General features: G+C 41.2%; 1 protein-coding gene across 1 annotated transcript; it reads right to left on the minus strand.

Moving 5' to 3' along the window:
• Window positions 1–4,195: 4,195 nt before the first annotated feature.
• On the minus strand, window positions 4,196–15,275 carry mknk2b (MAPK interacting serine/threonine kinase 2b). The gene is made up of 14 exons (XM_062423632.1): window positions 15,168–15,275; window positions 14,135–14,355; window positions 13,550–13,640; window positions 13,179–13,280; window positions 12,948–13,045; window positions 10,293–10,372; window positions 9,986–10,059; window positions 9,711–9,815; window positions 9,378–9,433; window positions 9,082–9,177; window positions 5,259–5,453; window positions 4,987–5,151; window positions 4,844–4,884; window positions 4,196–4,737 (listed from the first exon to the last, which is right to left on the minus strand). Exons 2-14 carry the CDS (start codon window positions 14,183–14,185, stop codon window positions 4,464–4,466), a joined length of 1,428 nt encoding a protein of 475 aa, XP_062279616.1. The 5' UTR covers window positions 14,186–14,355; window positions 15,168–15,275; the 3' UTR covers window positions 4,196–4,463.
• Between the last annotated feature and the right edge of the window lie 7,526 nt (window positions 15,276–22,801).

Consider the following 22,801-nt stretch of genomic DNA (forward strand, 5'->3'; position numbering starts at 1 on the left):
CATTTCATTTCCTGATGGTGACGTTTGCAATGCAAAAATAAATGTTATACAATTTATAAAGTTCTGAGTTTGTTTTGGATGTTAATGAAAATCTTTGAGTTTTATTTTTGCATAAAGAGCAGACAATCTTACATTTCTAAAGAAGAAACAGAGAAATCATCATGACATTAAATATTATGGATCACTGTGTGAAGTTATTACATTGATAGTGGAGCTGAAACACTGAGTTGATTAATTGATTGACAAAATTAACACTATTGATCATTGTTAGCCAATATTTAGTGGTCAAACTACACAATGTAAATAGTTTTTTATGTTTCATGATATTTTAAATAGACAAAACATATGAAGATAAGCATGGGCTCTCAGAACTTGTGAAGAGCAGTTTTGACTATTTTTCTGACATTGCATTTTGAGTCTTTAATCGATTTAAATAAATAAATAACGATATACACTTTTAGAATTGGTGTAGTACATTGTTAGTTGCTTCCATTATTGACAACTCTTGAGGTTTTCTGAACAGTCATTGATGCTGATGCTTTTTTGTATACAAAAAGTGTCTAACAAGCATCTAATAACTATAATAAGTGTCTATTAATAAGTGTCTCTGCTCATTCATTGGCTTAAATATCAACTTTGAGCAGCATCAAAAATATTTTGCAACATGTATTTAACATTACGTCAGTCTGCACAGCTGGATTTAAAAATACCAAGACAAATCCTATTATTAGTGTTGAGATGACACATTCTGGCATTCAGCAGAAATCTTTTCATATCTCCAGGGAAATCATGAGGAGGCACACAGGAGCTGCAGCAGGAGCTCTTGCAGCAGGTTGCATCAGTCTGGTGAGAATCGGGCCTCCTGCTCTGCCGTGTGGAGAGAGAGAGAGAGAGAGAGAGAGAGAGAGAGAGAGAGAGAGAGAGAGAGAGAGAGAGAGAGAGAGAGAGAGAGAGAGAGAGAGAGAGAGAGAGAGAGAGAGAGAGAGAGAGAGAGAGAGAGAGAGAGAGAGAGAGAGAGAGAGAGAGAGAGAGAGAGAGAGAGAGAGAGAGAGAGAGAGAGAGAGAGAGAGAGAGAGAGAGAGAGCACCCTCAGCGGTTCCCAGCATGACTAATGCAAGGTGAAACCGCCGTCATATTTCAGTGCGAGGAGACAACTGAGCTCATATTTACCAACAGCCAAGGACACATGTGATGCAGTTGGCTCGGGTATCAGAGAGGGCCACTGATAAAAGGATTTACAGCACAGAATCTGATGAAACGGCCTCAACCTTGGCTAAAAGATAAGTGCTAGTTAATATGAAACTGCTGATACAGGAGAAAAGGACGTATAAGGGAAAGTACAGTAGTTTTCACTTTATCACTTTTTAGTCTCTGAGGAGCCCAGAAGACAAATAGAAAGACAGCAATGAGACAGACAAGTGTGTAGTTTAAAAGCATTTTATTGCTTTTTTTTTTTTTAGAAAAACAATACAAAATTCTGTAGCAACGGTCATAAATGTTGCCTTGAGTGAACTGCAATCATTCACATGGTACAGTAAAGTGCTTATTTTAAATCAAAATATTTTTTTTTCTGTATTTAAAAGGATGTATTTATTTCAAATTTCTTCCCATGAACACAATGGGCTTGGGGGGTGATTCAGACAGCGTTAAAATCAGGTGTCAACTCTCAAAAAACGAAAAAAAATAAAAGTTTTAAGCTTGAGGACTCAACATAGACAGAATTGACATTTCCCCACACCATGTCCATGAAATGAACTATTTATAAAACATTTGATCAATGTTGCTGGATTGTAAATGCTTTGCCTGTGGGCTACATTCAAACTGTGGGGAGGTTGATGGGACTGTCCATTTGAATGAATGACTGAATTTTAACACTTTCCTTACTCCAAAATGACATACAATATAAAAATTGAGAGGTGTAGGATATCATTTTGTTGCCCCTTCCCCCCCTCAATAAAAGGCAGTCTGAAAAACTACTGCCATCTGACAAAAAGTAGAAATGGTCATGACCAAGAAAACTCCTTTTACACCATTCAGGATATTACAGAGTATGGCCAAAGTCTGTGCGTTTGAGTATCCAGCCCTATCAAAAAGGTAGGGACTAACTTTTATGATGCTCAAAAAAAAAGGGAGAGAAAAAAAAAGGCAGAATACTGAACTGTATAGGTATTTTCAAAACCCGAAGATTGCCTTGATCATTAGCTTAATGCTTTGAGATTACTGATAGCAAAGTAGTTTCCCGAATGGAGAAGAAACAGCTGCATACACAAATTCAAGTAAGTCTTATTATAAGACATAAAACCCCCATAACGATGCATCTATAGAAAGGTTTTTTTCTTTTCTTTTTTTTTTTAGAACTATTACAGTGTCCTATTATCAGCATAATGGGTCCTTTCACACCAAGGGAACCATTTCCAGAGTACCGTTGCTGCATTGCCAGCAACAGGACATGGACTATCAGATGATCCCCACTTCTCGGTGATGGATCGTGCTCAACTTGTTCAACGTCATGACTTTGAACCCTCTTTGGTGAAATGGCTACAGTGTTGTGAGACCTCATCACCAGTCCGTTACCTGTCAGTTTCAGAATGAGCTTTAAACTTAATCTGAACCCCCCTGCTCCCTTCATCTTCATCATCCTCCAAAAAAAAAAAAAAAAAAAAAAAAAACTGGTTTTGATTATTGCCAACTCTTACACATAAAAAAAATAAAACTTAAAAACTTGCCTTCACTGGGCATGAACGCTCCAGATCAACTACACAAACTCTCGCCATCTCTCACCCTCATACTCGGAACTTTTAAAAACACAAAACATTAAAAAAAAAAAACTTTAAGGAAAACATCCGGTGTTTCGCCTGAACTCAACAGCACCTGCATGAAAATCACCATGTAGAAAATAAAAGCTTATTATTAACAGCCATACAAAAAAAGGAAAAAAAAAAAAAAAAAAATCAGTGTGGCACATTGACATGGAGTTTTCAAACATGAAAAAAAATAAGGTAAACTTATACAGCTACATGTTCATGGAAGACTTTTTTTGTAGTTTTTCTTTTTGTGGAATGTTTTTCCTTTTTTTCAATGTTTCTTTTTTTTGGAGAAATCTCTTCGCCTCTTATTTGTAATATTGTTTTGAAAAGGGGTGTCATCCAAAAAACAAGACAGTGAACCTTTACCAAAAAAAAAAAAATATATATATATGATGACGAGTCAATCAACAAACGACACTCGGGTCACATTGGCCAAAATGTGTTTTTCAAACCCCGTGAGAGGAGTTAACCTTTACTGCCCAAATATTAAAGGTCTAATGCATAAATTGATTTTTTGGAAGAAAAAAAAAGGAAATACAAAAAAAAATTACAAGTTCTGGTTGTGGCAAGGGGACATGTCATGAACTCTTTACACTGAAAGCAACACTGACCCAATTTCACTTGCATGGCCATTTAACATAATTAGCCTGAACCAGCATACCAGCTGTACCTCAGAGCGAGCTGAGCGAGTCTTATTTTTTGGGGAAAGACCATTCATAATAACCCAAGTAAAATAGTTTATTCAATACTATTAGACTTGTCTGATGGTCTTCAAACACTTAATGGTGTGGCTACTGATCATTTGGCGTGTGTATTTCATATGAAACGGCGTCAGAGTAACTTGTGGCTGGCAGGGAACAGACAAACATTTGCTGCTCTAAGAAGCTTTAAGTGCACGGCCACCAAACGGCCACCAAGAGTGCATTTCATCTCTGACCATTTTACAGGAGAGGCTCAGTTGTGAGGAATCTCTTTAAAAATGGAGACCAAAAAAAAAAAAAAAAAAATCATTCTTTGAAGAGTCCCCCAGCCACACAATGGACGGACAGCATTGGCTTACTGCCCTTCCAACCCCTTAAAACTGAATCCCTTCAAGACAGGAACAGCCTTCATCTTGGGATATTGCATAAGCTTGTACGTATCTGCAGATGGGCCATTCATGCATATACATACAGGCAAACATTCCAGATAACTTAATTCACAGTGGATCAAGTTGTAATGTGGGAGCAGCACAACAGGTTGTCCTTTGGTGTCTGAGCTTAGTTTCTTCTGAACTGAGTTTTATGAAAAAACAAAAAAACAAAAACATAACTTAGAAAATACTTCTTTCTCTATCCCTCTCTCTCTCCCATTTCATTAACCCCCCCTCCCACCCACACCCCTCCCCAACCTGGACGTGCACATATGTGTATTTGCTATTTGCAGGCCCTGGGCTGATGTGCTTCAGAAGTGCTGCAGAAGGGCAGAAGGCATTTTTTAGGAAGAGCTGTGAGCAGCATCTCCCTTTACAGCGAGGCAAGAAAGCCTGAATGGCAGAGGAACCAAGGCCAGCTAAAGTCAGAGAGAGGGGCCAGAATTAGGGAGGGAGAGTATCAGGACAGTCTTTGATCTGGACTTGAATCTTAACGGAAGGTCGGAGGTCCGGGTTGACACCGTTCAGGCACAGTCTCCCACAATAACGAGAGGGGCCAAGAGCTGACGAAGCTCAGCAGCGGAGACGGCCCCTCCCTTGGGTTGACTGTTTCGCTGCCTGCGCCTGGCCAGCTTGGAGTTGGAAGGAGGAAAGAGACGCACAGAAGAGCCAGCAGCAGTAATGACAAACGGGGCTTCCTGCTGCTGCTGTTCTTCCATGCCATCCTGTTCAGCCAGCTGCCGGTTCACGGCCATGGCTTTGCCAGCAAAGAACGTCAGATCCCTGGCATTGCTGGTTCTGATGGACGAGAGACAAAAACAGTCAAAACGGTGAACAAATCAAATATTTTAGATGAAAGTATGAAAAGGTGTTAAGTCTTCTTGTGTATCTAACATCTACTCACCTTTGATGCAAGATGGATGTTGGCAAAGTGTCACAGATACCCTGAATAAAAAGAAAATACACATTAATTAATCAGAAACAAAACTCTGACTTAAACAGATGAGTCAAAGATTTGCAGAAGTGTCTCAGAGGTTTTAGACTTACCCCTTGCACCCATGGGTGATGCAGCACCTGGCTAGCACTCAGGCGATTTTTGGCGTCCCGCACCAGAAGTTTGGATATAAGGTCTTTGGCACTTGAGGAGATGTGAGCCCAGTCTTTCTCTGGAAACTCGTATTTTCCTTCCTGGATACTCTCAAACAAAGTGTTCTGGAAATGAACATAAAATACATTTTTTAGTTTTAGATTTCACTCGTCTTGTGCAGGACAAACAGGAAGTGAACTGAATGTCGTCTCAGATGTAAACACCAGCTCACCTGGCAAGTGTGGCAGGGTTCTCCTAACTCCCAGCCACAGTCACCACCACAGCGGCCTACGAAAGGAGGGTAGCCACTCAGCATGATGTAGAGGATGACTCCGAGGCTCCACAGGTCACAGCGCTTGTCGTAAATCGTGGCCTCCTCGCTGAAGGCCTCAACCACCTCAGGTGCCATATACTCTGCAGAGCCACACTGAGACAGAGGAAACAAAAACATGTTTGTTAGCCTGGAGGAATGACAGAAAGCTGTAACCAAAGCAGAAAACCGGGTACAGAGAAACAATCTTCTCTTGGCTGCTGCACACATTCCTCAGTTCAGCTGATACCTCGTGGTTCAAAGTGTTAAAGCTTGGGGCCTTCACTGTTTCTGTGTGGTTGGTTCAGTGAGGTTAGGGGGGGTGGGGGGCTGTGTGACAGTCACATGCTTATCTGCAGTGATGGGTTCATTTAAAATGCTCCATACAGCTTTTCTTAATGTGTTAAGGACACATAAGTAGGAACATTGTGTGCAATTGCATCCAGGCTGGAGGAAGGGAGGGCTGCTGTAATGAGGCAGGTTAGTGTGGGCCGACAGCAGCAGTGAGTCACTGCTCAGGCCGTCTAAACTGCACGCAGCCGAGCCAGAACAGGCTGAGGGCAAGGGTAGGCTCAGCTCTGACGGAGCCTTGTTATGTAGCCAGGAAAGAAATTAGGCCAAACACTGAGCAGGGAAAAGAGGATTGGCTGTCCTGCCGAGCCAGAGACTGGGCCGAGCCCTTCACCGGTTACATAACGTGAAAACACAAACACCAAATGCTGATTTAATACTTTAGGAACAGAGAAGAGGAGCAGGTCGCTAGTTCAGCAGGACACCGAGATCTTTGTGGATAAAATATTTAATGGTTTCTTTTACCGACAAACGAGAACATTTGTTGTGTAACTCACAAATGAATTAAAAACATTTTTACGTTTCATAGCGAGAGTTTGGATTATTTGAGATTTCTATAAATATACAAAAACCTGATCTGAGGATACTTCTTTGCTCAGTCGGTTTCAAACCTGCAGTAAAGCAGGTTATTTCGTTGTTATGTTAAATATTTGTCTACATTTAGTTTTATATAACAAATATAACCAAACGCCTCAAGCCTGTATACTTCCTCCCATCTGTGGGCAAACATGTTTACATTGAGCAGGCGTCTATTGTGTCCCAGTACCACATCCCAGCTGTCTCCTAAACTCCTCCTCCGCCGCCCCGCTGTACCCTCATGTAATGAAATTTGCTGCGCAAGAATCTCTTCTCAGACAAAGCTGCTTCTGTCGGGAGAGAACCTCCCCCCAACAACATCACGTCTGGGCGGCTGCCTACACAGACAAGCCCCCAGGATCGAGGCCAAATGCAGCTGCCACACAAACAGATAAATAAACGACAAGCACAAAAGGATATTTCTCCTACCAAGGTGCCCTGAAAATGAGAGGCCAAGGTGATAGTTGTGCTATCAGAGCTAATCTTGTTTCAAAGCCACCCAGATACCACCAACCGAGACCAGTCTGGATAAAGATAGCCAGAGTAGGACCGCCTGAAACGGCCACAGATAAGAGCTAAAGTTATCTCAGCTCTCTGATCTGACATCTTGTGCTTGTGTTGCAAAAACTTTGTGAACTTGCATCAGTCAAGGCTTCCTGTAAGCTGCAGATAGCTGCCGATCAGCTGCAGCTGCCACTGCTCGCTGTGACCACAGGAGTTGTTGGTAACTGCAACCCGGGGCTTTCCTGAAACCATGTGACCAGTCAGACCATATCGACACCGCTGACGACACACACACACCTCTGCTGTTTGTAAACTTCAGGATTACCTGAAGAGGCTTACAGGAAGGCGACTGGCGGCTCTGTCGTCATGCAGCTGCACCTGTAACCGCAGCAGTGCTTCCTTTTAATGTATTTATTTTTTACAGTCTAAGCTGCTTCATGTTGACTTTCAGCCTGTACGTGAAGAGTTGACATTTAAACAGTCTGATTTATTTCACCCCGAGCAGACAGAGGGGCGGTCACTTATGCCAAGTTCTTCGTAAACTAAAATTAGCCCTTTTCTTAGAAAAGGACCCCTCTCCTCTTTCCCCCGTCACCTTACTCTATACTAGAGAGCACAAACACATCTGCAGTAAACACTATTTAAACAACCTCTGATAAAAAGCTGATTTAAGAACATAAGCAATAAAGTGCAATAGCTCATCGTATTGTGCAACAGCAACTGTAGGAATGTGGGTGAATGAGGAGGAGGGGGGAGGGGAGGGAGCGAGGGGGGAGTGCCAATGAGATGAAAATCAGATAACATTGTTCCTGTGATCAAGGCAAAAGAAAACAAGCCAAAGCGCATGAGCAGACAGGGGTATTTTGTCCCTCCCAGTTGCCAGCCCGCCCTCCCCCCTCCCACCAGTCTAAGCCAATCACATCTCAGTTGCTAGGTGTCAGAGGGGAGGGGGGACTAAAATTTCTAGAACAAACCTTGTGCACAGCCTTTTGTATAAAGAACATAAAGGAAACGCAGAGCGGGGCACAAGCATTGGTTGGGGCCGCTGGGCGGAGACTGAGCAGAAATGGTGGATGTTTTTCTCTCACTCCCTCACTCCCTCCCTCCCTCTCCTTCTCTCTGCAGAGCTAGAGAGGCTGTGTTTTGATTTTGTTGTAACCCGTCTTCACACCACCAGGACACACGGCCTTTTAAAGTCAAAGTCTGCTCCTCTCCTCTCCTTCCATCCAGTCTTATATTTGACTTCAAGGGTGTAACATCGTGTCCCATCTTCAGGTCAAACTCTTCTCTCTCACACACTGATATCTTTGCTTTTGGACCGAGTCTCGTCTTTAGAGGTCGGCCAAGTAGTTTTTTTAAAAATAGAAGATAAACTAAAAACGGGTACACCCCCTCACCACCTTCAAAAAGACACCACAAAGACTAAACACGTGAGGCCTCTTTCCCAAAGCCCTGGGACAGTAGCTCTACGTCCATTAGATGTGTTAAAAGGAAGATGAAGTTACGAGTGTAGAAAAAAACCCCACCCAGCCCTTACCCCTCCACCCACACAGCCACATTCCTGCAGGCTGAACAACTCTCCGTCACCTGTTTCGGTCCGTCTATCCAGGCTCACAGATAACTGATGGAAACTGTGTTGACACGAGTTAAAAAGGCGGACCAGGTCAGCTTTACATTCTTCTTTAATGTTACATGTATCCTCTTTTTTTCCAGGGCAACACTGAGGTATTGTGGTTTATGTTTATGTTGTGACGTCAGTAAAGGGGTTAAACAATCATAAACCCCCCCCCCCTCCCCGACTGATGGGGCCTCAATATTTGCTAATGATAAGAAACAGGACGTTAACATTAAACCGAGTGATCTCTTTCTGAGTGTTGCTGATACCACAGCACGATAAGAGGGACATAAAAGCTGCCAGGAAGCCCCATTCATGAGGCAAAATTTCAGAATTTCAGAGAAACTGCCCAACACTGAACTGAACTATCTTAACCTCCAAAACGATATGTTTACCCTCTTCCAATCAGCAAGCTGCGCTTTGGCTAACACCACCAAGGACTGCCCAATCGGCAGCCAGTCAGCTGAACTTGATAAAGACATTGTTTTACAGCCTGAAATTGCTCTGCTTATCCACAACAAGGAGGTGAGTCATATAAGTGTAGGGGAAAGCAAGCAAGGCCATATGACAGATTAACCAAGTTTATGTACACAGCAGCAGTGCATTTCCCCATATCCAACAGCATGTTTCCACTATCATTTATAATAAAGGTGTTTAAATGTTCTGGAAATGATGAGCATGAAAGGCTGGTGAACTTACAGGAGTCAGGAGCTCAGGGGTGGAGATAGGTGAGCTGTCACTATTCAGCTTGATCCCACTGCCCAAGTCAAAGTCACAAATCTTCACTGGGGAAATCTGACAAAGAGACAAGTTCAGAATGATTAATATCCACTTAAGTTTTTATTCTGTTATTAGAATTGTGAAACAAGGAGGTTTTCATTATCATGTATCTTTACGGATGTTGATTATCGTCATAGAGCAACTTATCATTCTTTATCGCAGCATTAGTCGCCCTTTGAACTAACTGGCCTTTAACGTGTTTGCAGTGAACTCACCTTGTCTGCACTCTCACAGAGGATGTTTTCAGGTTTCAGGTCCCTATGTGCCATTCCTGGAAATAACCAAGTAAATCAGTCACTTTTCTTTAGTAGGATCTACACAATGTCAGGATTAAGTCAATACTTCTGCATCTCCACAAAAAAAAAAAAAAAAAAAAAAAAAAACACATAATAATCCAATTACACAGTTAAAAGTATTGTGTGAATATGTTTCATTGTTGATTTTGAACTATTGTTTTAAATCTTGTACATTTCCACCCTAGGGGTTAAGGTCCATTTTTGGCGTTTGCGAGTAGTAATAAAATTGTGCTTTTGTATGAGCGGTCTTACCTTTGTTATGCAGGAAATCCAGAGCACTGGCAATGTCCTGCACGACAACGCTGGCTTCCTGCTCACTGAAGTGCCGCCTCCTGTGAATGTGTGCCAAGATGGACCCTAATAGTAGTGTGGGAGGATAGAGTAGGTCAGCTTTATTTATAAGCATGTAGAATGAATTCCTACACACAGATAGAAACTGAATACAGAAGACCTGGTACATGCATTACAGGAACATTTATAAATAACGATATGATGCAGACGTCCTGCAGCAGCGATTATTCACTAACCTCCTCTAAGCTTTTCAAACACCAGGTAGAATTTGTCTTCCTCTTCAAAGAACTCCACCAGCTCCAGGATGTTACTTCAGGAAGGAAAGAAAGAAAGCCACTGTTAGCCGTGTCGTCAAGTACCTTCTGACTGAATTTCATGTGATATCTGCACTAATGGACTGCAAAATTGAGGCTAACAAGCATAAACAGGATAAGATACAGAACTAATTGGGCCATTCACGCTGCAGTACTGTCTCATAGTGTTCATTACGTTTCAAGCTGGTCATGACAGGAGGGGATTGGGTGTTTTTTTGGATTTTTTTACCTGTGGCCCTGGCACTGATAGAGCATCTCAACCTCCCGGAAGACACGGCTGCGGCTGTGACCTGGTCTTTTCTCGATGATCTGGAAGAGAACGACATAATGGTTGAGGCATACTGACCGAGAAGAGACCCACTAAAAACAACGGAGTCATTTTTAACTCCTACACAGCAGCAGAGTAAATGAGAAGAGTTTGGGAAAATTCATATTTGGGTGCAGGCCGCACCCCTCACACTGCACCACAAGACCCCACCCATGGCTGTATTTACTGTAAACCAGGCTGTATAGCAGAGATTACACATCCCATATATACACACACGCAGTACCCCAGTTACTGGTTTTCTTCCAGACCAGGCCTTTTTTTCCTCCTACTTGACAAACTTTACCCCACCCTATGATATAGTTTAACCTACTTTCCGAGCGGCCCTAACAAGGAGCAGATTCGAATGAAACGAGTCACAATGCATCTATATTTAGTGTTCATGTGTGACCCATATTTAAATCCTAAGTGCTCTTAAGGAGCCCATGTGTGTTCCTTTGAAACGTCCCATGCACTAATCCAAAAACTGTTTACGATAACAAAAAAAAGCTCTAAATATAACTTTGTGCTGCCTGGAACTAAACCACTGAGGGGCCCACCAGCTGCACGATGCCCTGCCAAGAGACAGAAAGATAGACTGCTGACACCAAAGCAAAAAGGCCTGAATTTTCCAGTCCTGGTCTGTTATTGTCTGCTTGGGAGGCTGTGCATGTTTCTCTTCCTGGTAGCTGGATTACAGCTGCTATTGAAGCCCAGTGGGGCCAGAGTTGCAGTGTGTGTCTAGGATTAATGCACAGACAAGAGGCCTGTGAGCAGTCCAAAGCCCCTTGCACTGTTCCAGCCTGAGTCAGCAGCACAAAACCGGCCCCCCGACCGACCAGCTATCTCACTTTCTCCTGATCACAACACAAACGTCCCATCCTGATAATGACATTCGCAAATCATTAAAAAAGAAAAGTGACTAAACACTTCTGAGTAATGCACCAACAACATGATAAGAAGGGATGACAGGTATTTGAGAAGTGCTGGATGATTTATGGTTGTTTATCCAAATCACAGATCAAGAATCCGCTGCCTCGTACCATAAATCCAGGGGCATGAAATTATGCTTTTAAAAAAATAGGAGGAGAGTATTTGTTTGGAAACTTGGCATGCGCTGCATAGCCCTCTGCTCACCCCTCAGTACTCAGGCTTTTGTTGCAATTGCAACACAACAAGCCCACATATACAAGTTGCCCCCTGTCTGGAGGGGGGAGGGGAGAGGCAGGACATCTGGCAGGAGAAGTCTGAGCCCTGTCCGACTCCCAAATGACCTCCAATAACTGCCTATCCCCGTGCCTCCTCCCCCAGATCCGCCACGTCCCAAAGGGGATCCACCAAACCACCCAGAGTAAACAATACCAACAGATTATGATCACATGACTGAATCTGAACCATCATGAAATTAAATAGTATTTGGTGTGATGTGGACACTTTAAAGGGGCTCTCCTTTAACCATCAGTACTTTAAAACATAGCCCAACTACAAATAGAGATTAATTTAAAAAGAAATAAGAAAACTGTTTGTACACTGTCCCAAAGGGATTAGAGGGTTATGTGCCAAGAATTCATAAAAAAAAAGAAAAAAGACAAAAAAAACAAGCTCCACTTCCACTTTTCTACACTTCAGCAAAGAAAAACAAAAAAAACCCAAAAACATTTCACAGAATGTTTTGTTCCTTAAAATGAGGAAATAAGCATTACATAAAGCAAAAAAAGGAAGTCCAAGACTGAAGGCATGTATTCACTTGTCCACCGCCCCCCCCCCCCCCCAGAAGAAAAAAGAAAAAAAAGAAAAGTAAAACTATACTGAGTAAGAAGGAGAACAAAGCAATGTAAACACCCTGGGTCACAACCCTCGCCCAGCACCCCTCCTTCCTCTCTATATGTGGGTTTTGTTTTGGCACTGTTAGCAGTACACAATGTTCTCGCTACGAGCGTCCTCTATAGGCAATAGGAGTAGAGGGAAGGGGTGGGTACAACCCTCCCTGTTCTGTGATTGGCTGACAAACTGTAAAAACACTGAGGGGAAGTGTCTGCTAACAGCAGCTGGTGCTGCACAGTCAAAAGAGAAAAAAAAAGGGAAAAAAAGAAAAAGAGCACATCAGTAGCACAACACTGAGCCTGCAGACATCCACTTTACAGAGCTGAACTCAAGGAAAAAAACGTGCATCCTGCCCCGGGACCAGAACTTTCCTCAACAAGTTTTATAAAGAATGACCAGTAAGAAAAGAAGGCAACATGGACACAATGGGGGCATATCCTGTAACCTAGTTTCCTTCATTTAGCTATTCACAAGCATGTAATGGCTCAGTGTTTCTCCATGTTAAAAAAAAAGCAGTTTCATTACGCAATTAACATCTCAAAGTTAAATCACAGAGTAACTAAACACGGTCCTCGAAATCTAACATCTCTATATCCATCACTGGCAGCAGTACTCCACACTGGCAGCAGCAAGGTGTTGTGTGGTGAGGTGACATTCACTGACACATGGGAAATCAAGGCTCCATACTTTGTGTTCATGTTTTCAGATAAATCAACTGCAGCTAATATAGTGAGAGAGTGTGAGAGAAAGTCTTACCTTGACAGCATACTCTTTGTTGGTGATGAGGTTGATGCATGTTTGCACTCTGGCGTAGGCGCCCTCTCCTAAAACCTCTTCCTGCAGTCTATAGACATCTGTGGCAGAGAGTTTAAAAGGTTATTAATCCAATTCAAGCAGTAGACTGTCACGTATTGCTACAAATAACATTTTATGAAGAGCTTTTATAACACCAACATAATTAGTTTGGGAAAATATGTTTCTTTTTACCCTCAAATCTTCCAGAGAAACTGTCAGTTGCCCGGCAACGCTTTTTCTTCTTGTTTCTCTTCTTGGCATCGGGGATGTCGATAGGCTGGCTGGAAGGTATGTCTGTCAAAACAGGAGCGACTACATTATCATGTGCTAGTGAGGAAAACAAAACAGTGTAACAAGTGCTAAAAAAGGAAAAAAGCAAACTGAAGGGCAACAACAATGTTTTTTATTAGAAGTATAAATTGTTGCCAAAGTGTTAGAAGAGGCAATGCATAAACTAGCCACAGTGAATTAACTATGTTGCTCTTGGTGCAACTTAAGCATTATTGACAACTCTCAGATAACATTGCTGTAAAGAGATAAGTCAAGGTTTTCAAAATACCCACCGTGTCTTGGGGAAGAATCAAAATTAAATGTGGAATCAATGAGATGGGATCCATTTTTAGTGAAGTCATCTGACTCAAAGGGATTTTGGCCCTGGAAGGTAATAACAAATAGGCTTGTTAAAAAAGGTATGCAATCTTATCAATGACCTATTCAACTGTGAGAATTGTTAGTCGTTAACTGATAAGAGCCACATGCATCTCCCATCCTGCAACCATAAACTGAAAATGTTGTGTAAAAAAAAAGCAGCCAAAGGGCAAAACTTACAAAAACAACCATAAAAATAATGCAGATAATATTAAAATCTTCTTAATATAAGTATAGATGACTCCAGAAAATGCAGAAGCTCTTGAACTCTTAACTCCCATGCACTGAAGTCATACTTTCATTAACTGCACATTCACGTGTTAAGCAGGCACATGGTATGTTTGGTCAGCCATATGATGTGGGAGAGCAACAGATGTGTTTATATATAGCGAGGTGAACTCTTCTCTCACACATGCAGACAAATGTGTTCTGATTATAGAGACTTAGCGAATGGCAATAAAATGAGACATGCACTCTTCATTCAATAAGCTCAAACTCACCTTGAAAGAGCGATGGAAACCAGTGACTTCGGTTATCTTATTTTGCACCATTTTTGCTTCGATTTAGGATAGTTTTTTTGGAGGATGTGCGGCGGCAGTGGTTTTTTGAGGGGGATTTATCAATTTGCACTTCTCCGAAACAGAAAGTCGTTTCAGAGAGAGTCGCAAGTGATCACACTGTGTTGGCTGGTCAGCTTGATGCGGCGCTTTAAACGGGAGCCCTGTGTACAATGCAAAAGACACAGCAGCGTTAATAATAACCCACATTTAAAAAGCAAGCAAATCATTAAAAAGCAGCTCTACTGAGGGGGGCACACAGACTAGAATAAACGTAGTTTAACTGAATACTTAAATCAAATACACCAGACAAGCTAGTATTCGTCACAAGTTGATGGTGCAATAAAAACAATCGGAGTGCAACAACAGCTCAACGAGAGGCCGCCCACGTTTATCTCTACAGTGTTAGCTAGATTTGTCAGTCTTTTTTTTTTTTTTAATAAGCCAAGTTAAGAAGATACTATGTCAATGAAGTTACTGTAGTGTTACAGTTTGATTAAGATAAGCAGATATGCAACAAAAAAAAGCCGTTTTAACGGTTCAGGCTAAGGGGTGTTTCGCTTTATCTAGTGACCGTGCTAATTGGTGACTTTCTCGCATTGCATTAAGATACGCTACCAGAGGTGAATGAGTCTTACACAGCAACATTTAACTTACATACAATGGGTTAGCGTAACTTAATATATTAAACACAAATGAGCATGTATTTTACCAAGGGATTAAACCACAATTAAAAGGCTTTTAAGGAGGACACCTATGTGAAAGTCACCAGTTAACACGGTCACCAGTTTAACCGAAACATTGGTCGCTGACAGATTTAACTTTTGACGTCAGACAACAAAAGGCAGCGACCGTTAACACACTGCGGTTACTGTAACGTTTAAAAAAAAGAAAAGATTAAATTAAATTCTCCTTAACTACGCTGCTAAAAAAAGCTGCGATATCCATCAATAGAAAAACGACTTTTTGTACTCACCCCGTTGTTAATTTTACAGCTCCAGTGTTATAGCGTCGTGATTTAGCCCACTGCTTCAGAAAGCCGCAGAGGACGGTCGAAGGGGGGATACGCCTGATAGGATGAGCGAGGAAGGTGGATAGAGAGCAGCAGTGGAGGGGGTTTTATAACCTCCTCCCAGATGACTCCGCCCTCCTCAGGGATGCGTCATCAGACTGGATACATCACGTGCTTTCTAGACGGTAACAGGGTGGCTGCATCCCGTTTCGTGTCGCTGCAGCGTACTTCACCACCTCTTCACTACAAAAGAGTGTAAAAACAACCTCTCTGCCACATACAGAAGACGTGAAAGACAACTTACATACATATGCGATTTAAATGATTAATATTGTCTGGAATGAAAGTTTAAAGTTTAGAACACTTTTCAGGTAGAGGTAAGAAAAATAGCGAGAACAGACGAAATTGTACCAGTCCAGCAGTGAGCTCTGTTTTACTTGAGGCACTAGGAAAGGATGAAATGGCGAGTACGGGCAAATCAGCACAACTGGCACGTACGACTGTTTGTGATGAAAGAGGATCTCAATGCAGGTGCGGATATATGCGGCATGTACACAGACAAGATTCACCAGTTTCCGCTGCAATCATAACAGTTTTTTTAGGCCTGCGTTGTAAACAGAAGGAAAAAAAAGTCAGCCATATTAAATAGAAAATTTAACTCAATTTAACTTTATTGCAGAACGTAGGCCCATAACAGTGTATAAATAATAACAGCATACAATTTGAGGACTACAGCACAGAGATATAATCATTGCAGTCCACAATGGGCTCATTTGTACATAAAATTCATCAGCACAGCATGAAAACTGGGAACATTACTAGTCACAAATGTGATTTTACACTTGGCCATCCTGGGAGCTTTTGAGCAAAATTCTGAATGCATCATTAAACCTGAAGTTTGTTCATGTTTGCTTTACTATAACTGCACCATGAGTGGGCTGTGTCGAGTGGAGTACATTGGGGTTGTTTTAGCATTATCTGTACACATATGAAATTTGCGTACCAGCATATTGTCTTGTGCTTTAAACGAGAACAGTCTAAAACAATACAATAAACAATATAAACAAGGAGTGCAAGGCCTCAGCCAGATAGGTGTTAAAAATGTTTTTAAAAATCCCCACCTGAGTCACCACATGCAGACTGGAAGTGGCATGATTTCAGCTGTTGTGGCTTTTCAGTATCAGCAAAACACACACACACACGCACTTATGCATGTACTCGCATGCAATCTAATGCAACAGATGATGGAGGAAAAAGTAGTTTGGGAAGTTGATTCTATAATGATGTAATTTTATGAGATGATAAGCTGTTTTGTTGGTAAAACCTTGATCTTTAAAGTAAGGAAAAATAGAAAAAAGTACAGCTACCTCAAAACTGTATTTAGGTACACTTGAATGGGGCTGCAACAAACAATTATTTTCATTATCGATTAACCTGTTGCCTATTTTCTCAATTCATTGATTAGTTGTTTGGTCTAGTTTTCAGAAATGGTGAAAAACATCTATCAGTGTGTCCCAAAGCCGAGGGTGATGTCCTCAAATGTCTTGTTTTTGCCCGTCCAAAAGTCCACAAGCCAAAGATGTTCAGTTTACTGCCACAAAAAACTAAAGAGACCAGAAAATATTCACATTTGAGAAGCTGGAAACCGATAACTTTGACATTTTTTCCTAATAATTGACTCAAAATGGTTAATCTATTATAAAAATAGTTGGTGATTCATTTAATAGTTGGCAGCTAATTGATTAATCAACTAATCGTTGCAGCGCTGCAGTTGATTTTTCATTACATATAGAAAGTAATTGTAGATATTAATTAGATGTAAAGCCTATTTGCTTTAGGGAAAGTAATCGATTTTGATAATTAAGGGTTTTAATTTTAAGACAACTGAACTTAATTACGCACAGGGTGAAATTTTCTCAAATCAGACACAATTATTCAGACATTTACACTAATCACTTAGATTTAATACAAACACGTGTCCAGGCTAGGTGAGGGGGCTGGCCAGATGCAACCCCCCAGACTTTTGTGATGTGTGAAAAGGCAGACACGGCACGTTTTTGAGCCTGATGAGGAGGCTCTTCAGACGAGGGTGGAGACGCCGTCTCATGGTTATGATAATTAAAGAAATCCAAGAACTCTGAATATGTGGAAACGTGTGCACTCTTAACCCGTCCGCTAATTGTGAGATGCCACAGACATGACATGGTCGTACTATTTCATCAGAGATTAAAAACAAAAATATTGTGACTGATGTACAGTAGGGGGATGGCAAACCCCTTCGTTATCTCTTCTAAATATTGGTCTTTTACATGCGTTTTAATATTAGAAAACATCAATAACTGCTTAGCACCTTGACACATGTTGCCCTAAATGTCACATGCTTGATGATGCCATGTGCTTTGTGCTTTGTCTGCAACTTGTTCTGTTATTTTTCGCAGTATATAATCCCTATAGTCCAAACCTGTTCTGTATATTATTAATGTTTTGTTTATCAAGGGTGTCTCAGTTGTTTAATCCATGTAAGGTTTGTTTTCAGGAGTTGGCTGCCTTGTGACTGGAGGCTTTCTGCCTCTCCTCTTCCTTTCACCTTCTGTCCCTCAAACATAAGCCCAGTGGTAGCAAACATTACGCAAGCTGTTGGCTGACGATCCTTAGCCAGGAGCACATGGTGTAGTGGCAGGTTTAGTGGGAAAACAAGATCACACGTCGAAGTGCAGGGGGTGGGTCTGTGTCACTACAGGTCAAAAGGAAGAGGGATTGGCCTTCATAAATAACTTTAGGTGGCAACAACCACAATTCTACAACTGCAGTTTAGGGGCTCCTCCGCAATATCCTGATGCTTTACAGATATACAGTACTGTGCAAAAGTTAAAGGCGCTGAAAGTAAAATGAGGATGCTTTTAATAATGGGGTATTCATCAATTAACTTTGTGCAAAGTGCAGTAAACAGAAGAAACCTAAATCAAATCAGTATTTGCTGTGTCCATGCTTTCTTTGCCTCTAAAACAGCATCAGTTCTCTTCGGTACACTTGGACACAGTTTTTCAAGGTATTTGGCAGGCCACTTGTTTCTGCATTTCGGAGAACTTTCCATAGTTTTTGTCTTGATTTAGGAGTCTCGGTTGCTTCTGTGTCCTCATGTAAACCCACACTGCCTCAATGATGTGGAGATCAGGGATCTCTGGGGGGGCATACCATCTGTTGCAGGACTCCTTGTTCTTCTGGTCACTGAAGATAGTTCTTCATGACTCTGGCTGCAAGTTTTGGGTTGTTGTCATGATGTTGAATACGTTTGGAGCTGATCAGAGACCTGTCTAATTATTGCACAATCGATAAGAATCTAAACATCTGAAGTGCCTACAACTTTTACACAGTAATGTATATCTGTAGATGGAGATGTTTGTTTAACCACACGATTTTGATGCTGCTGCCTTTGTATCTGATATTGCACTCTCCCCTAATGAGTCTATGACTGCAGCACTGAAATATTAGTCAACACATTTTCAAAACTGCCTCCACAAATGTTCCAACATGCTTTAACCCAACAGTGGTCCAGTCAGCACAAAATCATGCTGTGCTGTTCAAATTACAGAACTTACTAACCCAAGTGGAGGCGGTTAATGAGTATCAAATAATGCATTAGAAAACTAAAATATTTTCATTTTTGGTTTGAATATTTCACTCAGTGTAAACATCAAATGGCTTTAACAGAGAGCTGAAACAGAATATATATGTGACACTTAATGTTTTATGGAAAGCTTTATGTTTAAAGGCTAGTATTACCCTTTCTAAACTTTATGAACATGTCAGTAAAAGAGCACAAAGCTACAATTTAAATGCTTCGTTAAAGGTTAAAACATGTCATTTTGACTGATGTATTGAAAGCACCTTAGGTACAGTATGTCTGAACCAACAGGGTTTGCAACCACATTCCTGTGCTATCTAGGATAAACAGTACAGTACAATACACTGTATTCATCTGCACGTGAAAAAGTATGGCTGTATCTCTGATTTTATTCATGTAATGCACGTCTAGCACGTCAAATAAAACTGCAGCGGATGCCAAAAGTACTCCACGGCCTATTAAAACAAGGTGCATACTTTTCTCTTCTTGTAAGGTCACAGTGCCCCTGAGTGCAGATTGTACCTTTTCTTAGAAACCTTCTCAGAGTAAACTTCTAAGAAGCAATATAGCCTCCGGGTAGGAATACACTCAAACATCCTCTGGCAAAAATGAATGAGCTTAAAGTATTACAGGAGGAGGACAGCCTGCCGATGAAATGAAAACCAAAGTAATGCTTTTGAGTAAAGACGCCAGTGTCCAGAAAAAAAGTCCTTTAGCACAGAAAGAGTTACAAAGGATTTTGCAACAGTCCTTGTTTTTCTTCCAACTATGTTCCAGTTGTGCTCTGGAAGAACCTTTTATGTTCTTTTTTTGCAGTTTGTTCTGGTTGCATAACTGTGTATAAGAGTGCATTTTAGAAAAGCATCATGTTTTTAAATTCTTAGAAATCTCCTTTTGGATTGGGTAACACACCAGCAGTTGCATACCATTCCTAGTCAGCACACAGTTGAAATATTATACTTTTCCATGGACATTTGAACTGGGCTGTAATGTTTGTGTCACTACTTTATGTCTGAATAATCGGCTGTGACATAAAACTACAGCATTTAAATAACCATGGCACATTTGTTTTCAGAAACAAATGATTGGCTGCAAGACGTGTCAGAACTAGAAAGACACAATTTTCTCTCTGTGTGTTATTGTGCAAACCTCAAGCAAGATTACAGTAAACAGAGGAACACTTCCATGTCCATAACAGAAAGGGAAATTGTTGTTGTGGTTTGCAGCATTGGCATGTAAAATCACTGTGATATACAGAAAGCGTCGCATTGTGTTACACTTTGATTTTGTCGTCTTTTATAGTGTATCACCTTGACTTAATAGAGCTGCAGCTTGCTAATATTTTCATTGAAGATTAATATGCTGATTTTTGTCTCAGCCACTGATTCCTAATTGAGTATCATGTACAACAAAGAAAAACCCTTGCAACCCCCCCGCAACAAAAAACATGATCCCCTTTCACTTCATTCACTGCAGCGCTGCATGAGGCAACTGACTCGGACTTGCAAGCAACAAGACCGTTAAGGGTGTGTGCTCATTCCTACGTTTGCTGACTCACATTATCTCCCAAACCCTTTCTCTTACGTGTAAATAATCACACTGTACCATCAAAACAACAGGCAGACACTGCTGTGTAAACCCTGACAAGAGCTGGACATGCTTCAGTGTGATTGGTTACAGCTTGAAATTCTTCCCCTTGTTCTTGGCCTCTTTCCAGCACTTCCCTTCATGTCTTGCAACTGCAGAGCCCTTCTGGGCTGTCTGGTACATTCCTGAGGAGAAAAACACAAGGGGAGGGAGGGAGCGACGTGCAAAACGCTGCTTGTCTCTGCCAGAGTACAGTGGAGCGGTTAGAGGAAGTGACTCTACTGAATGAGGAGGGAGAGAGAGGAGGGACAATCCCATAAGAGGATCAGGTTTCAGTGGGCAATGAGGTCACCTCAGCCGTCTGTGTTATTGAGGCAGATTGTGACATCATGTGACTTTAAATGTTTAAATGTATATTAACATGTAAAAAGGGGAACTGTGAATTGTATTTCAGCTGTTAATATGGTGACAGAGATCCGATGTGAAGCATAGTTTCGATGACTAATTGGCAGGTCATGACAGATAATGAGAATAGAAGCATCTTGCAAGGCTCTTACATTAGACTTACCACCTGTGTGAAGTGATGGACAAGTACTGTACTGTAAATGCAGTTTGGAGGTTTTTTTTCCATGTGATGCCACTTGATAACACTTCTACTCTGCAACATTTCAGAGCTAAATATTGTTGTTTTTTTACTCCATCACATTATTTGACAGGTACAGTTAAAAACTACATATAATAACATGGTGTAAGTAGGGATATTTGTCTTATTCCAGACGTTTATGCCTTTATTCCAACTCTAAACTTCTCTTTATGGTTTCATTTTAAGAAATTGTCAAGGTCCTAAAAGGGAAAAACAATCCAATACTTCACAAAAAATCAAATTTGTGTGAACTCTTGCGACCCTTTGGTGGGTGTCTGACCCCATTATTGGAAACCACTAACTAGCTCCACCTCGAACAGCTATAACGGTAAAATGTGACGTATGCACTGCTATATGAGTATTAAAGGCTATGTTCTTAAAACAGGTGCCTGTATGAACACTGAAAGAGGTTTTCCTCGCTGTAATGATTCCTCCTGTTCACACTGGCTACCAAAACATCCCCTTCAAATGTGCTTTCTATGTAAGTGATGGGGGCCAAAATCAACAGTGTGTCCATTGTACAGAAATGCATTTGAAAGTTTATCTGTAGTTTCAGGCTTCAGCAGTCTGAGTTATATCAGGAGCTGACTGCCTTGTGACTGGAGGCTTTCTTTAGCATTATGAAGGGGTCTTTTAATGGCTAAATACGAACAGGAGGAATGACCACGGCAAGAAAAACCTATTTAAATGTTCATTTGGCACCTGACTGTAGTTTTAAGACAGACTTTAAAAATTATGAACCCGTCCTTTAAACTTACAGCGTCATCTTTAGTAATACATCAGTCATGGGAGCCATTTTTCTGCAAAACAAGCAATTTGTTCTTGTTAGTTAATTTTGCTGACACTGCTTCTGTGCCTGTATTTAATAGCCTATTGATTGCAGGACTTGTTAAGGGTGTGTTTTGACATTGTTATCTTGACACTTCTACATAAGGATCAGAGTACTTCCTCCATCCTGTCTTGTGTTTACTTTGGCATGTTTCTCGTGTGCAGGATTGTTGCTTATTATTTACACAATCCAAGCCATTATGACTGACAACTGCCACTAAATCTAATCAACAATGTCGTCCTCAAGCCTATTTAGAGCTGTTGTTGACCTGATCATGCAAAGCTGAGTTCATTCAAAACAGAAAAGTCTCTGTATTCATCACAGTACAGTCTGGCCTGTTTTCTTACATAACCAGCTTAGAGGAATCATTAACCTGGATCAAGCTCCATTTCCCCTCTACATGGCTATAACTGGGACATTGGGCAGATTTTATACGGGCTACATTAACTGTATCATTACAGTATTTCCCCATCTCACTGATTTTGGTGTCTGATGCCACCCAGTGGACAGTTTTGAATATTGTCGAACATGTGTCGCCACCAGACTTTAGTCATGTGAGGTTCAAGTCTCGTGTGACCTTCAGCTGCCAAGAGTATCTGCAACAAACACCTGCAGGTTTGACATCCGAGAGCTTGCCTGGTGGCCCGAAGCCCAAAGCGTACAATAACATTGTACTGACTTGATAATGTTGGAGTCACCAGCAGGCCATTACTGTATTTAGGTCATATCCAAATAAATATACTACTTTCATAAAATGGGTTTCTACGCATAAAAATATGCTCAGAAACAGAAGGGAAAGTGTTTTTCTTTCTCCGATTTAACATTTTGGGACAGTTTGAGGATAAAACACAACATTGCTGCTTTGACTGTTCAGAGTTAGTCTGTAAAATGTAACAGATGTGAGTGCTAAAACT

The sequence above is a fragment of the Scomber scombrus genome, chromosome 8 (assembly GCF_963691925.1).
Source record: "Scomber scombrus chromosome 8, fScoSco1.1, whole genome shotgun sequence".
Taxonomy (NCBI): Eukaryota; Metazoa; Chordata; class Actinopteri; order Scombriformes; family Scombridae; genus Scomber; species Scomber scombrus.